This window comes from Oratosquilla oratoria, chromosome 41, assembly GCF_046742065.1.
Source record: "Oratosquilla oratoria isolate Oo_2021 chromosome 41, ASM4674206v1, whole genome shotgun sequence".
NCBI classification, from domain to species: domain Eukaryota; kingdom Metazoa; phylum Arthropoda; class Malacostraca; order Stomatopoda; family Squillidae; genus Oratosquilla; species Oratosquilla oratoria.
Window position 1 is genome coordinate 27657197 of NC_134817.1, and position 25315 is coordinate 27682511.

Sequence of the window (25315 nt, forward strand, 5' to 3'; positions counted from 1 at the left end):
GCCTTTTCACTAATGTGCCTGTAGCTGTGACGGACGTTAGTATTTTAAGGCGAATATACCAATTTAATCCTCTGCCTATGGACGTCACTGAGGACATTCTGCAACACTTATAGTATGCTTGCACTACTGAGGATTCTTCTTTGACTCGTGACGTCATTTCCAGGTAGACAGTGTTGCCATGCAATGATCACTTTTGATAGACCTATTCACTAACATGTATACGAAAAGCGTTTAGGAATATGTCTTTGCAGGAATGTTGAAACATAACATTTACGAATACAGTATTTACCTCACTTGTACCAACTTTACTGTTGTCAGAGAAGAAGAACTCTCCCTTGGTAGTTTTGAAGAAGAAAACATAATCAATTTCACTGCAGACCACAACGTAGAGCGGGTCCACCCGTTTCAAGATGTTATGTATTTAGAGGCACCAATGACCACTTTACTAAAATTATCGTGCATTTCAGGGCCACAAATAATGGTACAATACTAAACACTAATAGTGGACACTATGATTTTAACCTACATGGACAATTCTTTTAGTGGCACAATATGATTGAGCCTTTATGAGACGGTGATTCACACAGAAACACCCGTCAAAGGCTGTACTGTCCACGTTTAGTTGACAGGCTGTAGTAGTATAATTTCAGTTCCTGACTGCTAAATTTCTGTGGACATGTATTTGTATCTTATTCAATATATTTAGTGGGTCCTTTAAATTTTTGCAGTGCCTCACGATCCACGTCGTCAATATGATGGTGAATATATATATATATATATATATATATATATATATATATATATATATATATATATATATATATGTATATATATATATGTATGTATGAATATATATATATATACTTTTTTTAATGATTTTTTTTTTTAATAATTTCCTCGTTTATCTCCAAGGGACGTGCCAGTTAGCAGTGGGGTCCTACAAAAATGCGTGCGCGCTGAACTTTGTCTCATCGTTCGTGTAAGACCTGTTCGATGTGGGAGATCTTAGAAGAAGTCTTGATCCCAAATCGACAGATCTTTTGCAATCATTGAGATACGCAACCCCTACTAATCAACAATTTAGGTAAGTAGATTCCTCACTTATTGTGTCACTAGATGATTCAGATGTTCAATAGTTCTACACTTCTTCTCGTGAATTGTTCTACAATCTCCATATCTACATAGTATTGTTTTTGGAACATTTTAATCCTACGCCTACACCTCCTAACGGATCTAAATAATTCATGATTTGCCTCCACCAAAACACCTTTTATAAGATTAGGTTTTACGTACAATTTTCAAAAGTTTCTTACCCAGTGCAGGTCTACTGATTTCTATATGGAGCGTGCATCTTACAAATGGAGTGACTCATTTGGTCAAATTAATTATCCACCTTCTGCTCTCTTTATTCTTAATATTCTTTATCCTTCTCGGTCTCTTCTATCGCTAGTTTCCTGTTCATTTTTAAAGTAAATTCGTCATGTATCCTAGTAGACCAGATCAAAGTAGAATACCTGAGATACTATATCATTTTTCTACATGAATATCTTACAAAAAAAAAAAAAAAAACCTGTGTGCATATTCCTTCCACTGCCAAGTACTAGAAATTTTCCTGTAGACATCTTGTCACCTGATTGCTACATGAACGTTTATTTTGACATAAAAACGAAATCGACAAAAAGAAACTGGTGCTATATGATGCAAGCAAATGAATAGATTTAATCAATTGGAAGAGTGAATCTGAAAAATGAGAAGAGCAGGTAAAGGTTAAGGTTGAGACGAGTGCAGAAACACATTGACATAAAACAAATGAGTGTGTTGCGTGGATTTAAGTCAAACAGGACGACATTTAATTGCACATAACGAGACAGGTCAAGTGAGTTGCAGGAGGAACTAAATCAAAACAAACTTCGAAAAGCATTAAAATAAATCAGGATTCATCAGATCTAGTGAGAATTGGCTGAAATAATGATACACACACCATGCATATCATGCTTTCCATCCTTTTGTGAAGGAAAATAAGTAAAACCAATGTCAAATAAGCGATTTTTTGTTGACTCCTTGAACGATAAATAAAGACATCGGGAATGTGATGAAACGATGTCCACAGCCGAAATTGTGTTTGTGTGTTGGACAAGATTATGTTACACCAGGCTTGCTTTCATACTTTCCTTCCTTCAGTAACCCTCCAGTAACGCAAGAACATAATAACATAAGAATGGAGGCGACTGCAAGAGACCATAAGGCCTGCACTTGATAGTTTCATATCCCTTACCAACTCTCATCCTTATATCCATAAGGTTGTCGAATCATCTCTTAAAACAACCAATTGTTTTAGCGCTCACTACATGGTTATTAAGCTCATTTCTTTAAACCACTCTTTTGGTAAACCAGTTCTTGCCTATTTCCTTCTTAAACCTAAATTAGTCCAATTTAAATTCATTACTACAAGTTCTGCCCTAATGTCTTAATTTGATGACCTTGCCTGCAAGGTTCAAGTAACCACCCTTTTTCTAAAAACCTTTATATCATCTTTCGACTGTGCAGTGAACCAGCTGGGACCTACCGACATTCAATATGTCGTACATGGGGATGAGCCAACACATAGACTTCGACAGTCTAACGGACCCGAACACCCGGTACGAGCTGCTGGAAGTCATCGGCGAAGGCACCTATGGGGAAGTCTACGCAGCCAAGGACCATGAGACAAGTGAGCTTAGCATGGACACCATGCTATGGGGCACAATATTAGTTGTATTTGTGTAGGAGGTCTTGTGTGTCCGAAGTGTGTGTGTGTGTGTGTGTGTGTGTGTGTGTGTGTGTGTGTGTGTGTGTGTGTGTGTGTGTGTGTGTGTGTGTGTGTGTGTGTGTGTGTGTGTGTGTGTGTGTGTGTGTGTGTGTGTGTGTGTGTGTGTGTGTGTGTGTGTGTGTGTTTATGTATGCATGTGTGTGTGTAATTTAATATCCACCTGGTGGTTAGTTCTACATGGACTGAATTTTATAACATTATTATTTTTTTTTTTTTAGTTTACCTCAAACAGTATTTGGTTTGCACTAAACTCTCTAAATGCCCAAACTTTATCTCCTCTATCAAAAAGATTTCAAATATTGCTATTTAGTATTTTTTCTATCTTTCCATTTTTCTCTTGTTATCTCCAAGTATCTCTCCCATAGAGATGAAAGTGGCCGTCAAGGTGATGGAGAACATCGCCGAGAACGTGGAGGAGATCGAGGAGGAGTACCTCATCCTCAGGGAACTGAGTCTTCACCCTAACATCCCTGCCTTCCACGGGATCTTCTTGAAGAGGGGCCCCGTGCGTGAGGAAGACCAGTGCTGGATTGCCATGGAGGTCAGGCTCATCACAAGCTTACCTGGATGTTATTTACTTCTCTTTCTCTCTCTCTCTCTCTCGCCCTCTATGTGTCTCTCGTCATCTCTCTCTCGCTCTCCCCCTCTTCTTTTTCACATTCTCTCCTACCTCCCTCATCCCTCTCTTTCTTTTTCTATTTCTTTTTTATCTATCTGTTTATCTATATCTATATCTATATCTATCTATATATATATATATATATATGTATATATATGTATATGTATATACATATATATATATATATGTATATATATATGTATATGTATATACATAGATATATATATATATATATATATATATATATATATATATGTATATGTATATATATATATATATATATGTATGGCAAGAGTGGTATAGGTAAAGTCCAGGAAGGAGCAGAAGTACTTTATTCTCTAACGTTTCGACAGAGTCTTCTTCAGAGAGATAATGATACGGGCAAATTGAAATACATTGTCTATATACTAAGCGAGTCATCTCACAGGTCGCCTTGGGATAGAGTTCGCCGTTTGCGCCCCCTCGATGATTAATCTTGCTGTTACGTGTGCTAAATTTACAAACCCTTCTCTATGATTGGTTGATTTAAAAGTATTGATATATGCAGCTTCGATAGTTTTTCTTGTCGTCTTTTTCATACCGGTGTGTAGGATTTTGGTGTTGTTCCAATTAGGCATATGTCCGTGTTGTGTAGCGTGTACTACTAACGAATTAGATGTCCTGTGGTGTCGCATGTCGTTCTTGTGTTCGTATAATCTTTTTGTGATTCCTCTTGAAGTTTTTCCAAAATAAGCTGCATCACATCCACCACATGGAATCTTGTAAACCACGCTCTTTTCATTTTTCTCTCCCGTGTGTTGGTTACTGGAATCACAAAAATATTATACGAACACAAGAACGACATGCGACACCACAGGACATCTAATTCGTTAGTAGTACACGCTACACAACACGGACATATGCCTAATTGGAACAACACCAAAATCCTACACAGCGGTATGAAAAAGACGACAAGAAAACTATCGAAGCTGCATATATCAATACTTTTAAATCAACCAATCATAGAGAAGGGTTTGTAAATTTAGCACACGCAACATCAAGATTAATCATTGAGGGGGCACAAACGGAGAACTCTATCCCAAGGCGACCTGTGAAATGACCCGCTTAGTATATAGACAATGTATTTCAATTTGCCCATATCATTATCTCTCTGAAGAAGACTCTGTCGAAACGTTAGAGAATAAAGTACTTCTGCTCCTTCCTGGACTTTACCTATACCACTCTTGCCATACATTTGTCTTTTGTCTTGTCATATATATATATATATATATATATATATATATATATATATATATATATATATATATATATATATATATATATATATATATATATATATATATATATGCGTTCGAGAGTAACTGGAGTCCAGGTGCCATAGTGTAGTCCAAAGTAAACGCTGGATTCGTCGTAGACGAGTCCAGCGTTTACTTTCTACTAATATATATATATATATATATATATATATATATATATATATATATATATATATATATATATATATACATACATACATACATATGTATATATATATATTATATATACATACATACATACATATGTATATATATATGTATATATATGTATATATATATATATTTATATATATGATGTATATATACCTCGTTTTCTCTCTAATCTTTATATTGTCCTGGATATTATACATGATTGCGCGGAGAAGAAAAAGACAGCCACGAGACGATTCTTCCTTTTATGATCCTCCTGCAAGTGTGAAATAAGTCAGAAGTTTGTTGGGGATCAGGAATATTTGTTCATTTTAGGGAACTAATGCGCGTACCACGCACACACACACACACACACACACACACACACACACACACACACACACACACACACACACACACACACACACACACACACACACACACACACACACACACACACACACACACACACACACACACACACACACACACACACACACACACACACACACACACACACACACACACACACACACCACAGAGTAATAGACATCTGGAACAAGTTGGACAAAAATGGTGTGCGCAAAAACAATTCATGAATCTAAAAACAATTTAGATAAAATGAGATATGAAGACGGGACACCACGGGCATAGCTCCCCTTCCCGTAAAATACAACTAGGTAAATACAACTAGGTGAATACACACACACACAGACGATTGCACATCTACTCATATAACATGTTTATGTATAGCTAATGGTTACCAATATCCATAAGTTACTTTAGAAGTTAATTAGGGTGATATTTCACCGTAGACTTATCTCAATAACTTGCATGACCCTTCACCTATATGCCATCATCACCAGGCTTTCACAAGGGGTCATGGGGATACTTTTAAAGAGGCTTATGTGTCAAACAAGGAACTGTTCTTCGGCGGCAATTTGGAACAAGTAACTTCTCTTATTACTAAACGCTAGCTGAGGTACTTAATCCACGTCTCTTGTCTACCGAATGTTGCTCCCGAGATGGTCCTGAGGAGATAAGGATAAGGTGAAGGTGGCACCCTTGTGGAATGGAGGAGCGTCAGATGATAGTTACGTCGTGTCTGCCTTGAGACACAGAAAATGGACTGGATGTCAGTATAAAGGGTTATCACGCTGGGTTTCCATAGGTTTCACCAGCGCCGATTGTTGAGAGTTTATATGAGTAAAAACGACATCGATTACAATATTCTCAAAGCTGAATGATGACCTAAGAGATTGCAAGCTAATACTAATGTCAGACATACTGATGAAATGTTCTCAGAGAAGTCTAGATTTGTGTAAGCGAAGTCATATACTAGTTACTCAAATGGGGGTTGAAGGTAGGATATGGAAGGAAAAATAGCCCAGTGAAATAACCCCTTAAGAGGTTACAGGGGACATCCAACTCCACAGAGTTCAAATCCGGATGGGAAAATTATGCGTGATTCGACTCGAGGTAGTGATCTGGGGGGATTCCTCTCCACGCATGCGCGTTAAACATGAGACATTGGTAGTCCAGACTTGTAAGTTACTGTTTGATGAAGAATATTGTTCGATTCTTCCATAGGATATGTTGCCTGCTGTTCTCACAATGGCAGAGATAATGAAGGGTGATTGAAGCCGTATGAATTCGTTGTCAGGAAGTCGAACAAGCGATAATGCGTGTGGGTGACGGTGTTCGTTCAGGGAGAATGTAGAGATTAAAGCGACGACCTGTTCCATAAGGGGCGCGTTCCAGGAAAAAACTGACATTTTTGCTGATAAAAGAAACGGGTGCAATAGGAATGAAGCGGGTGATGAAGTTTCTTTTCTATGTCGAGCAAGATTCCCTGATGGGTGACGATGAACAATTTGACAAAAAAAAAGTATGAATGCATATCTTAATTATAATGTAGTAATTAGAAAATTAGATCGGTTTATAAAAAATTAAGCACATTTCTTATTTGTTTTTGTTTTGTTTTCAGTTATGCCCACTTGGATCCGTGACAGACATGGTCCAGGCAATTATCAAACGAGGCGGACGTCTTACAGAATTACAGATCGGGTACATCCTCAAGGAGACCGTGGATGTAAGTCTCAACATTTATAATGTATGTAGGATTGGGAGAAAACTGGAGAATAAAAGGGGATTCTTCTCATCTTTCACATCCCTTTTCCTTACAGAGGATTTAACGTTAAAAATAGGTATGTATTTGTGATAGTTATTAGGAGGTTTAAACTATTATTGATTCCTTAAAAAAATGTGCACCTTTTAGCTTTCTATGACGTTTAGTTCTTAGATCAGCTCTCTGTTCTCACAATCACAAACAAAATATGTGAGGGACGAAACGGTGCAAGGGTAGTTGTGTTGTTTACCTTATACTCGTATAAATAGGAAGATATTCAGTTCACTCAGGTTGATAACCTGATGGGATGTGAACAAAGAAGAACTCTAGTGGTTTGCTTGTTCTCCGTGAAAGGATGGGATTAACCTCCTATCCCATCTCCAAAGGACAAATCCCATTATTAGAATATAACCTTCCTCATGTTCCTCTCACTTCTCTCCTTTGCAACCTCAACAACACTTGCTCGTATTTTCTCATTCCCTACCGTTCCTCTCATCCCAACTTCGTTCTTCCTCCTCCTCCTCCTACTCCTCCATTTTCATGTAACTCCTCCACTCCGCCATGTCACTCGTCAAGACCTACGCTTCCTCCACTATTATCTTTATTCTCTCATACTTATCCTTCTTCCTATATTCGGTCTTCCTTTCACTTTCCTTCCTCCTACACTTACTTTATAAACTCTTTGTACTAACGAGTTCCCCTCCTTCTGTAATCAACTTTTCGGTCCATTTTATTCTCATATTTGACATCTTATCTACTCTCCTCAGACCACAGTCAGGCCTTAGACAGTCCAATTCCGTTGTTGTTGTCTTCTTCTATGGAGCTGATTCTACTCGTAGAGTTCATAACTCGCTTCCATACAGCAGTGTACATTTTACTTTCAACAATGCCCACTTTTGCCTCTATTGGCACTAAAACACACACACACACACACACACACACACACACACACACACACACACACACACACACACACACACACACACACACACACACACACACACACACACACACACACACACACACACACACACACACACACACACACACAAAGAAACAAAGATGGAAGAGAAATGGAATATATTTAAAGAAATTTATAAAGAAGGATTAGATAAATACGTACCAAAGCAGAAGCAGGAATGGGTGTACATTAAGTGCTGGTATGACAAAAAATATAGTGAGGCGAAAGATAGAAGAGACAAAGCTTGGAAAAGATGGAAAAAAACCGGGTAAGTGTCAAATATATATCAAACTGAGAAATATGTGAAAATACGCAGGGAAGAAAAACGAAAGTATGAAAAAGACTTAGAAGATAAATGTAAGGATGAACGTAGATAATTCTACAGGTATGTGAATGGTAAATTGAAAAATAAACAAGAAATAGTAAAATTGCTTCAAGGAAACGAGAAATATATAGAATATGTAGAAATGGAGGAGGTTATGACCAACATTTTAAGTAGATATTTACAACAGAAAATGCACAGAATTGGGAAGAAGAAAAGGTAGAAAGATCCCCCAATGAAAGAAAGAAATGTAACACAAAAAGAAGTAAGGGACCAAATAATAAACCTTGATGTCTGAAAATCACACGGTCCGGAGGGAATTGCAAATTGGATACTAAAAGAATATATAGATGAGCTAGCGGACAATATATATAAGATAATAGATTGTTCACTCAAGGAATGAAAGGCACCACAAGATTGGAAAAATGCAAATATCGTACCAATATATAAAGAGGGAGATAAAGAAGACCCAACAAACTATAGACCGGTCTCCCTTACAAGTACAATAGCTAAAATATATGAAAAAACTATCAAAAGTAGATGGATTAAACATCTTGAAGAAAATAAGATACTGAATCCAAAACAATTTGGCTTTAGACAAGGAAGATCTTGTGCCACCACCTTGATTTCTTTTTATTTAAGGCTAATAGACATAATACAAGAAAGGGACGGATGGGCGGATTGTGCCTTTCTAGATTTACAAAAGGCATTTGATAAAGTACCGCCCAAAAAACATATAAGAAAACTTGAAACAGCAGGAGGAGTACAAGGAAAGTTAATAAAATGGAGGGCAGATTTCTTGAACGGGAGAAAAATGAGGGTGGTACTTAGAGAAAAAAAAAATCGATCTGGGAAGAAATGATGAGTGGAATCTCACAAGGTTCTGTACTAGCTCCAATAATGTTTGCCTTATACATAAATGACATGGATAAAGGTGTTGAATGTTAAATGAATTTTGCGGATGACGCAAAACTACTAAAGAAAATAAGTACAGAGAAAGACTGTGAATAATTTCAGAGAGATCTGGACAAAGTCCGGAAATGGAGCCATAAGTGGAAAGTGAACATCAGTATAATGGAGTTTGGAAAAAGTAAGAATCAGGGGAATATAAGGTTGGTACAAAAGAAGTAAAAAAAATTAGCTTCGGAAAAGGCCCTTGGAGTAATTATTAGCAAAGACGTCACCAGACAAGCATATAAACAAAATAGTCGGAGAAACCTACAATTTACTAAAAACAATAAAGGTGGACTTTTACTACATGGATGAGGAAATGATAAAGAAAATATTAGTCACGTTGATAAGACCAAGACTGGAGTATGCTGCGACACTATGGACACCCAACACAAAAAAGAATATAAAGAATGAGAAAGAATCCAAAGAGCAACGATAAAGATGGCACCATCACTTTCAAAATTGACATGCTAACAAAGATTGTCCAAACTGGAACTGATAATCCTGGAACAAAGAAGAGAAAGAGGAGATCTATCGGCCATTTACAGAATCACGAAAGGTATGGAAGTTCTTGATAGAGAACATTTATTAAAGTGAGACAAGAAAAATAAGATGACACGAAAAGAAACTCAAAAGGGCAGTTATAGAAGAGATCTGAAAATGAACAATTTTCCACACAGAGTGATAGATGTCCGGAACAAACTGGACAAAAAAATAGTATGTGCAAAAGCCATACAAGAATTTAAGAACAAACTAGATGCTGAGAGATACAAAGACGGGTCACTACGAGTATAGGTCCCTTCCCGTATAATACGACTAAGTAAATACAATTAGGTAAATACAGAACAAGCAAGTGAGAGAGAGAGAGAGAGAGAGAGAGAGAGAGAGAGAGAGAGAGAGAGAGAGAGAGAGAGAGAGAGAGAGAGAGAGAGAGAGAGAGAGAGAGAGAGAGAGAGAGAGAGAGAGAGAGAGAGAGAGAGAGAGAGAGAGAGAGAGAGAGGGAGAGAGAGAAAGAGAGAGATACACACTTTGTCGAAGTCTATATGATTATTCCGTGGGTGGGGAAGAGGCATTACGTTAGCACGAGTTCAGACGTCGCTCCGGCTAATCTTTTCACTGAAGGTCTTCATTACCAAAGTTGGACTCGCCCTGACTTCTTTCTCCTCTCCTTCCTTCTCCTCTTCTTCCTTCTCCTTTTCTTACTTCTCTTCTTCTTCCTTCTCCTCCTCCTCCATCTTCATCGCCTTCTCTTTTCCTTCCCTTTCATTCCATCTCCTACTCCTCGCCTCTTTCTACTCCTAGACCTCTTCCTCCTCGTGAACCTCCCTCTCTTCCCCTCTTCCTCCTCCTCCTTCCGAACTGCCCTTTTCACCCTCTCTTTTGCTCATCTCTTCGCTCTTCTCTTCTACTCTTTGCCAATTCTACTACCTCTGCATTCGCCCACTCTTTTATTTCCTACGACCCAGATTTTTTAAACTTCTGCGACTTCGCAAGAGATGCCAGAAAGCTTTGGGATCTCATCTTTCGATTTTATTTTCAGTGAACCATATCGATATCATACAACTTGATACCAATTATTCACCACGTCAACAACTCGTATTTTGTTGTCGTCAAATCATACCTAACTAGATTGAGAGCTGCAGTGATTTGATCAAGATAAAATTGAAAAAAGGTGTTCCATAACTCCACGGCAAAAACTTAGGGATAATAAGAATGTTGTAAATCTGAAGCCACATCTTTTTTTTTTTTTTTTTTTTTTTTTTATACTAATTCCTGCCTTCCCAACGATGCTTATATGGAATAAGATGGGATAGGTCTTTGTTCAGCAGCGGATTCCAAGTGGCTGATGACATTGGATTCCTATACACTCCTATGCCTACTTATAAGCATCATTCGTGTGGTTGTGTGTGTGTGTGTGTGTGTGTGTGTGTGTGTGTGTGTGTGTGTGTGTGTGTGTGTGTGTGTGTGCATGCGTGTATGTAAGCGTGTGTGTATATATAAATGTGTATGCGCATATGTGCTTTTCTCCTATTTGTCTATCCAGTTATACGACTGCAAATCCACCCGTTTTTCTCACTCGTCCGAATATGTTCCCAGTCCTATGGCTTCCCCTTCCCTCTCATTCACGTCGGCTTTCCGAACACCTTCCTGATGGAGGCGCTTTCCTTGCAGGCGATGAGCTATTTACACGAGAACCATTGCATGCATCGCGATATCAAGGGCCACAACATCCTCCTGACGGACACGGGCCACATCAAGCTCGTCGACTTCGGTGTCTCTTCCCATCTCTCCTCTACCTGGGGACGAAGGAGCACCTCCGTGGGAACGCCATACTGGATGGCACCTGAGGTACGTATATCATACCGAGGTCATATGTTCGTAGAGGGTGTGGGGGATTGTCTGATTACGAGTGAAGGAGGAGGTGAGACCTTGAGGAGGAGGGGGGACACTTCGAGGAGAGGAAGCATGTAAAAAAAATAAAAGAAAAAAGAAGAAGAAAAAGAAGGAAAGAAAGAAAAAAATATGTATATATTGTTCTCAAACGGTAAGTTTTATTTTAGGGTTTGGATATGAGTTACCTTTTGGTGGGAGGGGGGAGAGGGGGTTGCACACAGGCCTAGAAAGTAAAGAAGGATTTCCCTAGATATGTACGGAGATGAAAAGTAATATGAGAGCAAACGCAACTGTAGTCTTTCCTTTAATCATTGCCCGGTTTATCTTGTTATTGATTGAGTTATCGGTTGATTGATTGATTTACTGATTGATTGATTGATTTGTTGATTCATTTATCTATTTATTCATTTAGCTATCTATTCATCTTTTTACTTATTTACTTGTTTATTCGTTTATTTATTTATTGAGGGGAAGGGTTAACTATTACAGGGAGTTTAGTAAAATCACGATTTTACGAATTATTTTTCTCGTAAAATACATCGCCCTGCGTGGCCCATCCTAGTCACATTCCGGATACGTTTTCGCCCCTTTGCACCCCAGTTTTCACCCCTGACAGTACACAATACTCCTGTCTTCCATAACTAATCCAAAAACTAAATTTCCCTCAAACTTATCCATTTGATTCCAATCCTATCGGTCTACTTTCGCAAATATTTTACCAGGTCCCCGAAGTTAGCAATCTATCCCTGTATCCACTCTCTACCAGAAGCGTCTTATATGGCAATACTACTTAAAGGTTTTGGTCACGAAAGCCTCTCTCCTTTCTGTGTACAGGTGATCGCATGTGAACAGCAGTTGGACTATAGTTATGATGTTCGATGTGATGTTTGGTCCTTGGGCATCACGGCCATCGAAATCGCCGATGGAGAACCGCCGCTCTCGGAAATCCATCCCATGAGGGCGCTCTTCCAGGTTAGGTGGTGGCGTGTTATTTTCGTTTACACACACACGCACACACACACACACACACACACACACACACACACACACACACACACACACACACACACACACACACACACACACACACACACACACACACACACATATACATACACACATACACAAATAACTTTTGAACCCATGTTGTACAAGGCAAGTGTTGTGATGAAACTATCTATTTTTCAAGTATATTTGACAAAGATATTTATTATCTTCTACAATATTATCTTTCACTCATCGTTCTGTTCTTCGTTTGCCTTCTGCAGATTCCCCGAAATCCACCGCCCAGTGTAGAGCGTCCAGTGGAGTGGAGCATCGAGTTCTGCGACTTTGTCAGCGAGTGTCTTATCAAAGACTTCGAGCAGCGTCCGAGTGCCAAGGAGCTCCTGCAACATCCATTTATCAAACTCGTTCCCCATAACCCTGAAGAGGTGAGTGGATGACAGCCTAAAGCAAAATGAATACAATACTGAGTCAGGTCACTCTGCCTCCACAAGTCGACGTAGGGCGGAGTATCGGAGCAATGACGTCATCTGGCGTGATATCTGCCGCACTACCCTGATAACCCGTCTTTGCACTTCGGCTAGATTTTTATATATTCTGTCATTTACACCAAGTGACGTCATAGAAAAGCCACGTCTCCCTGTGAGTCGATTAGATATTATATTGGCTTCGGTCTGAAGTAGTCAGGGTTCACTGTCTGAATGAGTCGAGTTTGCAGCTCTTAAGAAAATAACGTATGGGTCATGCCCATGTAGATTTTACCATACTTTTGAACCTTTTGCCAGTCTTGGCGAACGCTTTCTACCATTAGAAAATAAAATTTTACTTGGTGTTCTTGCTATCTTTGTTGATCTTACTGGGTTCTTTATAAAAATGAAATTAATAGAATTCTACTTTCTAATGACAGAGAGCATTCGCCAGGGTTAGAGAAAGGTTTGAAAAATGCGGCCCGAACTATATATGTTCTTTCCAGCTTATTAAGAGTGGTCTAGACATCGACATGACGTCACGTAACACTCAGACGATTTGACGTCACTCATAAGCCCCACCTTCCTGACGTGAGCAGACTATACTTAGATTTTTTTTTTTTTTTTTTTTTTAACGAGTACATCCCTGGGATGGAGTGTGTGAATCACGTTGTAACTTACAATAATATCTGAAAAAAATTAAGCCTATAGTTTTGGGGATTTTATGTCTCAGTTGTAGGATTTATAAAATATCAGTAAAGTATAACTAATGACGTGTTTGTGACCTCACAACTGGGACATAAATAGTATCCGGAAGAGTACTACAACCTGATGACGTCAGGTCGCTGAGGGTACAACACACACACAGAGAGAGAGAGAGAGAGAGAGAGAGAGAGAGAGAGAGAGAGAGAGAGAGAGAAACAGAATAGCTTGGCGACAACAAAATAAAAATGAAAGTGGCACGAAATATGGAAGAAAATTCAAGGGGATCCCACTACGATGAATGAAATACTCTGCTTGTGTGTAGAATAAATCGATTTTTTTTTAGTAATAAGGAAGGCTTGAATAGAAATGGACTCTACGTTATATTTACATCTTAACCCCTTTCCCCCCCATAGATCCGTCGTCAGTTGGTCGGTCTCGTACAGGACCTGCAAGACACGAACGAGCTGATTCACAAGCAGCCTGAGATGACCATCAAGGGTGGAGCTCTCAAACCGGACCGCAGGACCAAACGGACGCCTCTTTGGATGGACGATCTGGCTAGCCTCGAGAAACTGACGGAGGTGTATTGTCGTTCTTTTATTTATTTTTTTATTAATTATTATTCCAGAGTCACGTAAGCAAGGATATTCAACATGAAATTATGTTGTCCAGTTTCTTCTAACCTAATATAATCTAATCTAACCTGACTATTACATAGAAAAATATATCTTTCAAGTATAGAAACAAATTGAGAAATGTGTTTGCGTGATGCTGGAATAGAACAGTTTTTTTTATGTAATTTTGACTGTTGTTGTTCCTTCTGTTACTTTTCGTATGATGATAGGGCACATGGAATATATATATATATATATATATATATATATATATATATATATATATATACACACACACACATATATATATATATATATATATATATATATATATATATATATATATATATATATATATACACATATACACCGAAGGCTCCTCCCTTTACAATATGGATAGCTAAAATACCTACCCACATAAAAAAAATCCCTGCCATCTCAGCACTTCACGGATCAAAGGGACCCCCTTTTGCCCGCCACACTGCTCGATTCAAAAACAGTGCAACGAGGCACAGCTCTTCCTCACCTGAGATCTAAAACTTGTTTACCGCTGAACCAGCAATGGTGAATCATAAACTAGAACTAACTAACATATTCATAGAGAAAGCCTGTATTCTTGTTTTCAGTGCTCTGGCGTCACATAATACTCCATCTTTACAGGAAGTGATTGTGGACCACCTGTGCAAACGCTACAATCTGGACCAAATCTATACGTACATGGGGGACATTCTCATTGCCGTCAACCCCTTTAAGGACATTGGTGTGTACGGTGACAAGGTAAATAAATCAATGAATGAATGAATATACAAATAAATCAATTGGTTGTTACAAGACGAATTTTATTAATGTGTGAAGACATTTCCTTTGCTGATATTATTTCTCATTAGACACCACGTTTCCACTAACTTTTGTTCGTCGTCAGACGATTTCGTTCAGTAATGGAGATCCCCTTAGCTTGACCGAAGAACATCATTCTAGGAATTATCAAACTGGGCTTCCACGGGCTTCACCAGCGCCGATAGTTGAGTGTTCGTTTAAGTAAAAACGACTTCGGTTACAATATCTAATTTTTTAAATCTCCAATATCAAATTATCTTTCCGTCCTATATAGCAAACCTGAATCATGAACCAAGAGATTGTAAATCTATACGAATGTTAGACATACTGCTGAAATGTTCTTAGAGAAGTCTAGATTTGTGTAAGCGAAGTCATATTCAAGTTATTCAAATGGAGGTTGAAGGTAGGATGTGGGAGGAAAAATAGTCTAGTGTGATAACCCTTTTAAAAGCCCCTGAGTCTGTGAATAACCACCTCCCGTTTTCTCTCCTCCTTTGTCAGGAGTCTCGTCTCTACCGTGGCATGGTGAAAAGTGAGAACCCACCTCACATTTACGCGATGGCTGACAACGCGTATCACTCGATGTTGCACCAGAAGATGTCTCAATGCATCGTCATCTCCGGGGAATCTGGCGCCGGCAAGACGGAGAGCGCCAACTTCCTCCTCAAGCAACTGGTCACTCTCGGCAAGGTAAGGAGAACTTCGGGGAAAAGTACCGAACTCATCGGGTGAGTTCGTGCAAGTAGGTGTCAGGAACCTGTAAGGAGTGTCTGTCCTTTTCCCTTTGACGATCTCCGGAGATGAAACCCCCGAGGACCTGGCAGGTACACAAGAACATAAGAATGGAGGAGACTGCAAGAGACCATAAGGCCTACACTAGGCAATTCCATGTCCCTTACCACCTGTCAGTCCTATCCATAAAGTTGTCGAATCTTCTCTTAAAACAACCAATTGTTTCAGCGCTCACTACATGATTACTAAGTCTATTCCATTCGTTAACCACTCTGTTAGTACACCAGTTCTTGCCTACATCCTTCTTAAATCTAGGATTTTCCAATTTATATCCATTACTACGAGTCCTGAGCCGCTGTCTTAACATGATGACTTTGCCTACATCACTCTTTGGGCTGAACCCAAGATCAGTTTCCAATATTATCATTATTATTTCTATTTGTTTATATATATATGTATATATATATATATATATATATATATATATATGTGAACACTTATATATAAACATATATATGTATATATATATATATATACATATATATATATATATATATATATATATATATTATATTTATTTGTTTATGTATTTATTTATTTATTTATTTATTTATCTATTTATTCATTTGTATTTTTCTTTTCCGCATTTTCACATAAAGAGAATTTGTACCAAAAGTCTCATTCTTGATGTATTTTTGGGAGGATCACGAGGACCGTTACTGGCTGCTGTGAGTTAAGATGTGATTAGGAGGGGATTCCACGGATAATTTCCTTTTTCCTATGGCATACCCTATCACGGGGGGAATTTTGCACTGAAATGAAAAACGTTAATTGGGAAAGTTGGAGAATAAAGTTGAAGAACAATGGGAAGGAGATAAGGTAGAGGAATGATTAAGGGTGAAAATAAAGAAAAAATATATACGTACATACATACATTTACCAAAGGCTTTTTCCCCCTTACAAGGGAGGTAGCCAAAAAACAAAGGCAGAAAAACCATTCCCACCCATTCCATCCCTAATACACTCCAATCCCCTCCACCCTCTACCCTCCCTCTTATCTTGGCACCTCCTGGATGACGGGTCATCCCTGCATCTTGTCCAGTGCCCTGGGTCAGAAGCAGTGTCGCAAGATACAGCACATTCACAGCAAGGCCGCTTCATTAAATCGGCGAGCCCCCCTCTCCGTCCCCTCAACCAGAGAAGGAGAAGACGGGGAGAAATCCCTTCAGGCTGCGTCAAATTTTTCTCACACATATTACCTACCCTCCCTCCCCCCACCCATTCCACCTCATGCATCATAACATCATCCATATACATCCATTCTCCATTCACCCCTATCTTCTGTCTTCTCCCGTCCCTCCTCAACAGACACTCCCCTCTTCCCCAATACCCCTTTCACCCCATCCATCCATCTCATCCTAGGTCGCCCCCTCATGTCCACATCTGCCTTCCATACCTCTTTTACTAGTCTTTCTTCACTCATTCTTTCCATATGTCCAAACTATCCTAATACTCTTTCATCCACCCTATCTCCCAACTCCCTTACCACCCCTGTTCTCCTCCTCACCTCCTCATTTCTCACTCTATCCAGCCTAGTTACCCCTATCAGACTTCTCAGACACCTCATCTCAAACACATTCAAACTCCTTCTCTCTTCCTCTCTTATGTTCCATGTTTCTGCCCCATACAGTACTGTTGGCACATTCACTCCTTCATATAATCTCCTCTTAGCATCCATTCCCAAATGACTATTCCTCATTACACTCTTTAATCCACCAAGGCATTTACTCGCTTCTCTCAATCTACATTCTACGTCCACCTCCACTTCACCCTTTCCTGACACATTCGCACCCAAGTACCTATAACTATCTACTTCCTCCAGTCTCTCTCCCTTGATGCTCACTTCCAATCTACTGCCACTTTCACCCTTGTACATCTCATCACCTTACATTTGCCCACTTTTATCTTCAACTTTCTTCTTTCACACACTTTCCCAAATTCTGTCACCAACTTCCTCAATCCCTCCTCTGATCCTGCTACAAGCGCAGTGTTGTCCGCAAACAACAGCTGGCTCACCTCCCACTTTTCTCCATTTTCTTTAAACATCTCCAATCCCTGACCCACTACCCTTGCAATTACCTCTTGCACCACCCCATCCATGTATAAGTTGAACAGCCAGGGCGACATAACACATCCCTGACGAAGCCCCACCTTTATCTCCAACCACTCACTCTCTCCATTTCTAATCCTGACACATGCTCTACTACTCTCGTAAAAACTCTTGACATCTCCCAGAAGCTTTCCTCCTATCCCGTATATCTGCAAAATCTCCCACAGTGCCTTCCTGTCTACCCAGTCATAAGCCTTTTCCAGATCCATAAAAGCCCAAAAAACATCCTTATTTTTTTTTATAGCTTTCTCACATATCTGTCTTACCACAAAAATCTGACCAACGCAACCTCTACCTGTCCTAAATCCACATTGTTCCTCACCAATTACTCCCTCTGTTCCTCTTCTAATCCTCTCGATCAAGATCCTCCCATAAGCCTTCCCAACTACACTCAACAAGTTAATCCCTCTGAAACTACTACACTCACACTTTTCCCCTTTTCCCTTTTAAAGTGGAACTATACAGGCACTCCTCCAGTCCTCCGGCACTCTACCCTCTCTTAAACAAATATTAAATAACCTTATCAGCCAGTCCATCATCACTGTACCTCCTTTTTTTTAGACATTCTACATGGCATCCATCCAGACCAGGTGCCTTACCTGCTCTCATCATCTTAACAACTGCCTTCACTTCATCCTTCCTTATTTCTCCTCCATTTTCCTCACTCATCACGGTCATTTTCTTAGCGCTTCCCTCTGCAACTACCTTTCCCTCCCTATCCTCCTTCACATTTAGCAACTCCCTAAAATATTCTGCCCATCTTCCCCTTACTGCCTTCTCTTCCATTATCATCTCTCCATCTGCACCTTTTACCTTTTCTTCTCTACTTGATTTGCCTCCTCTTCCTCACTTAATTTCTTTCCAAAACATCTTTTCATTACTTTCAAAATTGTCTGTCATACTCTTACCCCATTTCACATCTGCTCTCCTCTTTGCCTCCTTTACCTTTTGCTTTACTTCTCTTTTTTTTTTGTATCTCTCATATGACTCCTTCATCCTATTTTGTAACCAATCTGTGAAAGCTCGCTTCTTCTCTTCTACAATCTTCTTTGTTTCCTCATCCCACCATTCACTACCCTTCCTTCTATTTTCTCCCGTCCTTCTTGTTCCACACACCATCTTTGCACACTTTGTGACTCCCTCCTTGAACCATCCCCATTCCTCCTCCACACCTAGCTCTACTCTATCCTTCACTCCCTCCCACTCCTCTCTCAGCTTCTTCTTGTACTCCTTATCCTTTTCATTTATATTTAAAGAGTTCACTCTAAGCACCTCCCTCCCTTTTGTCCTTTTCTTCTTTCTCCATCTATCCTCCACTCTCAACTTACCTTCCACCAAAAGATAACCTGATATTCCCCCACTCTCTCCCCTTAGAACATGTACATCCTTAACTCTTCCTATTATACTCCTATCTACCACTACATAGTCCATTAACGCTCTATCTACCACCCTTCCATCCACTACCCTCTCCCATGTGTACTTATGCTTGACTTTCTTCCGAAACACTGTATTTGCTATCATCAACTCTCTAGACACATTTCCACCATAAACTCTTCACTACGATTCTTTCCTGGAACTCAACATTTCCCAACCACTCCGTCAATTGGTTCATTTCCTACCCTAGTAGTAAGGTCTCCCAATACTACTACATCGACGTTCCTCCCTAATCCCTCTATGCACTCATTTATAGAATGAAATAAAATAAAATAAAAAATTCCTGTTTGCAGACTTTGCAGACCTCATTGTAAATAAAAACTTCCGTATGAGGGTAACGACAAGCGTACCTCAATCTTGAAAACCTGGTGGGGTTACCACACTAATTTAAGATTTATTAGCTTATAATGTAGCGTCCCATCCGCCTGTGCCCTAATTCGCCCAACACTTTCACACATCGAACTGACTTCATGGTTCCTTCCGTCAGGCGCCCAACCGCAACCTGGAGGACAAGATCCTCCAAGTGAATCCGATCATGGAGGCCTTTGGCAACGCCAAGACGGGCATCAACGACAACTCGTCTCGCTTCGGCAAATACCTCGATCTCACCTACACCAAGCTCGGCAAGATCACGGGCGCCAAGATCTCCGTGTACCTGCTGGAGCAGTCTCGTGTCGTCCACCAAGCAGAGTAAGTCTTCTAGATCTACCTAAACCTCCTCCAAACCGCCCTTCCTTATTTTCTTCGGGTTTTCGGATCACATGTTTCGTGGAAGATGTAGGATTCCTTTCGTCTGTACGCTCTCTCAAGTACTTATCCTCCGCAAACGTCTTTCTATCCCTTTGTTTGAATCCATGACATATTTTGTCTTTTCTTAATAGCTATTTTATTCATCCTTTTATGACTAACTCTAGTCTACACTACGTCCTTCTTTTAAGCCCGGGACATCCATTATAAAGTTTGACTTTAAGGTTTAAGTCAAACTACATTTAGGTACTCTTCACTGACCCCAAGTGTCATATACCTATTTCTTCCTTTCTCATTACCGTTAAACGACATCCCCGTAAGAGCCCCCCTCTATATCCCCTACCTGAACCAACTAAGCTTTAGCGATGATAAAATTTCCAAACATGACTTGAACGCGGTGGTCAGTAGGATCCGAATCACATAAATGTGTAGTTGGACACAACGATTATATATTGGTAGATTTATATAAATATATTGGAAATCCAATGAGGATTAATGATTAGTACAGTATGTCTAGTAAGAGGGAGCCTCCTCATTTCGCTGAAATATAAGTTGTTCATCTTTATAGAAGTTCTGATTATGGAAAAGATACATGTATCTGAACCGATGTATCAACATTGTCTTTGTCTACGTATACCTGCATTCCTCCCCTTCATTTGGGTCACTGGTCTTTTGTCTGATATGACTCTCTTTTCGCACACACAGAGGCGAACAGAATTTCCACATCTTCTACTACCTGTATGATGGTTTGGAGGCAGAGGACAAATTGCTCCAGTACTGCCTGGACAAGTCCCGACGCGACAAGCACCGATACCTCACTGGGTGGAACTGGAGCAAAGAGAGGAACATGGTGAGTAGATCTTGAGGGGAGAAGTGGTTTCTGCCTCTTCTTACACGTACTCTTTTTCATCAAGTAGCCTCTTCGTTTCAGCGACATTCTCACAACTAAACGAAGTCATCTGATGCCAGTTAGCAGGAAATACGTAAAGTGGGTTAATGCTTGAATAGGAATATTAAAATGGTCTTTAACCTTTCAGTTTTGAAGTCATCCTTTGTCTGCATTGATTATACGAAATAGAATTGATCTATTATGCCACGATAGTCAGGGGAATGATATACTATGGTCGCGGTGAGAATAAAAACGTTTATTGTAAAGACTGTGGCGAGCATCACTGGATTTTTTTTCTTGATGTGAGATTGTTATTTGAAGGAAAATTAGTCAAATACCCAAATAATGACCTGTAAATTGTCAAATGAGACGAGGTATGCCATGTGAAAGTATAGGTCATCTGAAGAGGATTATATGATCTAAAGAAAACCATCATACATAAAGGTAGTGTATAATCACAACAGCAAATGAAAGTCTTTGAAATGGTTGTTATACCTTACATATGAATCTTTTGAACGAGTTTCAACAGGAAGTACCGTCTTCAGTTTTTGTAATCTTTGTCTTCTGATACACAGTCGTTTAAATTGTTTTCCCCTGGTTTCACTCTGCAGAACAGCGTAAACAACTTCCAAGAGGTAGTTGAAGGTTTCAAGATGGTAGGTTTTAAGGACGATGAGCTCGACTCTGTGTATCGCATCCTGGCTGCCATCATCAACCTAGGAGACGTCGACTTCTCCCAAACCACCGACAAGGACAACATGGAGAGAGCTTCTGTCAAGAATATTGAGCAGGTCAAAATTGGTTAGTTTGTTTTTGCTTTGCGTCAGGTTTATAATCCATATACAACACCATGAATATGATAGAAAATTCAAATAATTGTCTGACATTTTTTCTATCTATTCAAGAAAATGACCTACTACATAGGAAAATATACTACGTACTAAAAAAAGCATGAAAATAATTAATGACGTTGTGAGAGCGTGGGACAAAAGTTTTATTCGTGACTGTTGCCGGTTTCAACTACTCGTTCATCGACCTAAGAACATAATTGTTTTCAGTATCTGAGCTCCTGGGAGTGGACCCGGATGATCTGACGGAGGCATTGACGTCGAATAGCGTGGTTACGAAGGGAGAAATCATCACGAGGAACAACACAGTCGAGGAATCCGTCAGCACTCGTGATGCTATGGCCAAGGCTATGTATGGGCGACTTTTTGACTGGATCGTCAACAACATCAATAGACTTCTGAGCTTCTGCAGAATTGTCTAGTGAGTGGGGATTTATTCAGTGTGCATAAACATTCATACTATTACATAACTAAACATAAGTACAAACACATACACAGCATGCGTTCTAAACTCAAATAAACGTGAGTGCGTCTGTGTGTGTATTTACCTAGTTGTACCTAGTTGTATTTTACGGGAAGGGGAGCTATGCTCGTGGTGTCCCGTCTTCATATCTCATTTTATCTAAACTATTTTTAAATTCATGTATTGTTTTTGCACACACCACTTTCTCATCTAACTTGTTCCAACTGTCTATTACTCTGTGAGGAAAGCTGTTCTTTTTCAAATCTCTTCTATAGCTGTCTTTTTTTATTTTCTTTCCGTGTCCTCTTGTATTTCTGTCATCCCATTTTATCAGATTCTCTCTATCAGTAATTTCTATGCCTTTCATGATTCTGTAAATAGCTATCAAATCTCCTCTCTCTCTTCTTTGCTCTAGTGTCTGTAGTTCAAGTTTTTGTAGTCTCTCTTCATATGATAGTTTTGAGAGTGTTGGTGCCAGTTTTGTGATTGCTCTTTGTATTCTTTCAAGTTTTTTTATACATTTTTTTGTACTTGGTGACCATATCGTTGCTGCATATTCCAATCTTGGTCTTATCAGGGTGATTAGGATTTTCTTCACCATTTCTTCATCCAGGTATGTAAATGCAACTTTGATTGTTCTTATTAGATTATAAGTTTCTCCAAAAATCTTATTTATATGTTTCTCAGGTGACATATTATTCATAACAATGACTCCCAGGTCCTTCTCATTTTCTACTTTTTTTATTCCTTCTTCTCCCAATTGATATGCTCCTGTTATTCTGTTTTTGCTTTTTCCAAATTCCATTATACTACACTTTTTTGTATTGAACTCCATCTCCCACTTCCTACTCCATTCCTGTACTTTATTTAGATCTCTCTGCAGTGATTCACAATCTTCTTCAGTTTTCACTCTTTTCAGTAGTTTTACATCATCTGCAAAGAAGCTCATATAGCTTTCAATTCCTTCATCCATATCATTAATATATATAGCAAACATTATTGGGGCCAGAACTGTTCCCTGCGAAACACCGCTTATTACTTCATCCCATTTTGAGCGCTGGTTTCTTATCACTACTCTCATTTTTCTTTCTTGCAAAAAGTCCTCCATCCAATTTAGTAGTTTGCCCTGTATTCCTCCTTCAGTTTCTAATTTCTTAAGCAACTTCTTATGTGGTACTTTGTCAAAAGCTTTCTTTAGATCTAAAAATGCACAGTCCGCCCATCCATCTCTTTCTTGTATTATATCTATTAGCCTTGAATAGAAACATATTAAATTGGTGATGCATGATCGTCCTTGTCTGAATCCAAATTGCCTTGGATTTAACACTTTGTTTTTTTCTAAATATTTTACCCATCTACTTTTGATAATTCTTTCACAAATTTTTGCTATTGTACTTGTTAGAGAGACTGGTCTATAGTTGGTAGGTTCTTCTTTATTTCCTCCTTTATATACAGGTACTATATTTGCTTTTTTCCAATCTTCTGGAACTTTTCCTTCTTTCAATGAACTATTTAGTATGCTATGTATTTTGTCTGCCAGTTCATTCCTGCATTCTTTCAGTATCCAGTTTGCTATTTCATCTGGTCCATGCGATTTTCTGACATCAAGATTACTCAAGTGTGTTAATATTTCATTCTTTGTTACTTCTATTTCTTCCATAGGGGGGACTTTCTCTTTCCATTCGTTCTCTTCAGGTTGTATGTTCTCCCTTGTAAACACTGATTTAAAATGTTTGTTCATAATTTCCGCCATTTCAATTTCCTCTGTGTATTCAACTCCTCCTTGTCTTAATTTCTCCAAATCTTGTTTGTTTTTCAGTTTGTTGTTTACAAATCTGTAGAATAGTTTTGGTTGATCTTTACATTTTTCTATGACATCTTTTTCATATTTTCTCTTTTCCTCTCTGCACGCTTGTACATATTCATTTCTATAACAAGTATATATTTTCCATTTTTAAGGTCTTTTGTATTTTTCCATTTGGTCCAAGCTTTGTCTCTTTTGTCTTTTATCTCCCTACAACTTTTGTTGTACCAGCATTTTACATATTCTTTTTCTTGTTTTTGTCTTGGGACATACTTTTCTACTCCTTTTTTTATAGATTTTTGTCAAAATATTCCATTTCTCTTCTACTGTTGTATCTTCTTTGTGTATTCTTTCCCAGTTTTCATTTTGAAAGAATTCTCTTATTTTATAAAAATTTGTTTTTTCATACATCAATCTTCCTTTTCTATATTGTTCATTTCTTTTCATGTATTTTTTCTCATTTAGTTCTAGTTCTATCAATATGTGGTCACTTTTGCTTATTGGTGCCTGGTATTCTATCTTTTCCACTATTTTAGGTTCTGATGTGATTATTAGGTCTAGTCTCGATGGTTCTTCTTCATTTCTGTACCTAGTGTTCTCTTGGATCCATTGTGTCATTGTGTGGTCAATAATCATCTCAAGTAGAACACTTCCCCATGAGTCTTCTCCACCCTTTACGGTCATCTCTTCCCAGCATATTTCTTTGCAATTATAGTCGCCCATCATAACTATTCTTCCTCCATTTTCCATTATCTCGTTTAGTGTTACTCTTGTGTCTTCTAACATGCTTTTATGTTCATTCTCTTCCCATGAGGCTGTTTTTGGGGGCACGTAGTTTATTACAAACTTTCTGCTCTTCTTATCTCTATCTTCTACTTCTATCATTATCATCTCTACTCTATTCTTCCCATATGTGACACTCTTCACGTTTATATCCTTCTTAGTCAGGAACATAACTCCACCCCCTTGTT

General features: G+C 38.9%; 1 protein-coding gene across 2 annotated transcripts in view; it reads left to right on the forward strand.

Moving 5' to 3' along the window:
- Nucleotides 1–25315, forward strand: part of ninaC (STKc_myosinIII_N_like and MYSc_Myo21 domain-containing protein ninaC) — a 68336-nt gene that overhangs the window by 7531 nt on the left and 35490 nt on the right. For both annotated transcript variants that reach the window (XM_076178331.1, XM_076178332.1), the window contains exons 2-15: nucleotides 913–1084; nucleotides 2548–2710; nucleotides 3175–3350; nucleotides 6861–6965; nucleotides 11408–11584; nucleotides 12464–12601; nucleotides 12898–13062; nucleotides 14220–14387; nucleotides 15081–15197; nucleotides 15759–15947; nucleotides 20081–20283; nucleotides 21046–21190; nucleotides 21841–22030; nucleotides 22288–22498. In XM_076178331.1, coding sequence (XP_076034446.1) covers nucleotides 2578–2710; nucleotides 3175–3350; nucleotides 6861–6965; nucleotides 11408–11584; nucleotides 12464–12601; nucleotides 12898–13062; nucleotides 14220–14387; nucleotides 15081–15197; nucleotides 15759–15947; nucleotides 20081–20283; nucleotides 21046–21190; nucleotides 21841–22030; nucleotides 22288–22498 — 2117 coding nt within the window. In that variant the 5' untranslated portion in view covers nucleotides 913–1084; nucleotides 2548–2577. The remainder of the gene's footprint in view (nucleotides 1–912; nucleotides 1085–2547; nucleotides 2711–3174; nucleotides 3351–6860; nucleotides 6966–11407; nucleotides 11585–12463; nucleotides 12602–12897; nucleotides 13063–14219; nucleotides 14388–15080; nucleotides 15198–15758; nucleotides 15948–20080; nucleotides 20284–21045; nucleotides 21191–21840; nucleotides 22031–22287; nucleotides 22499–25315) is intronic.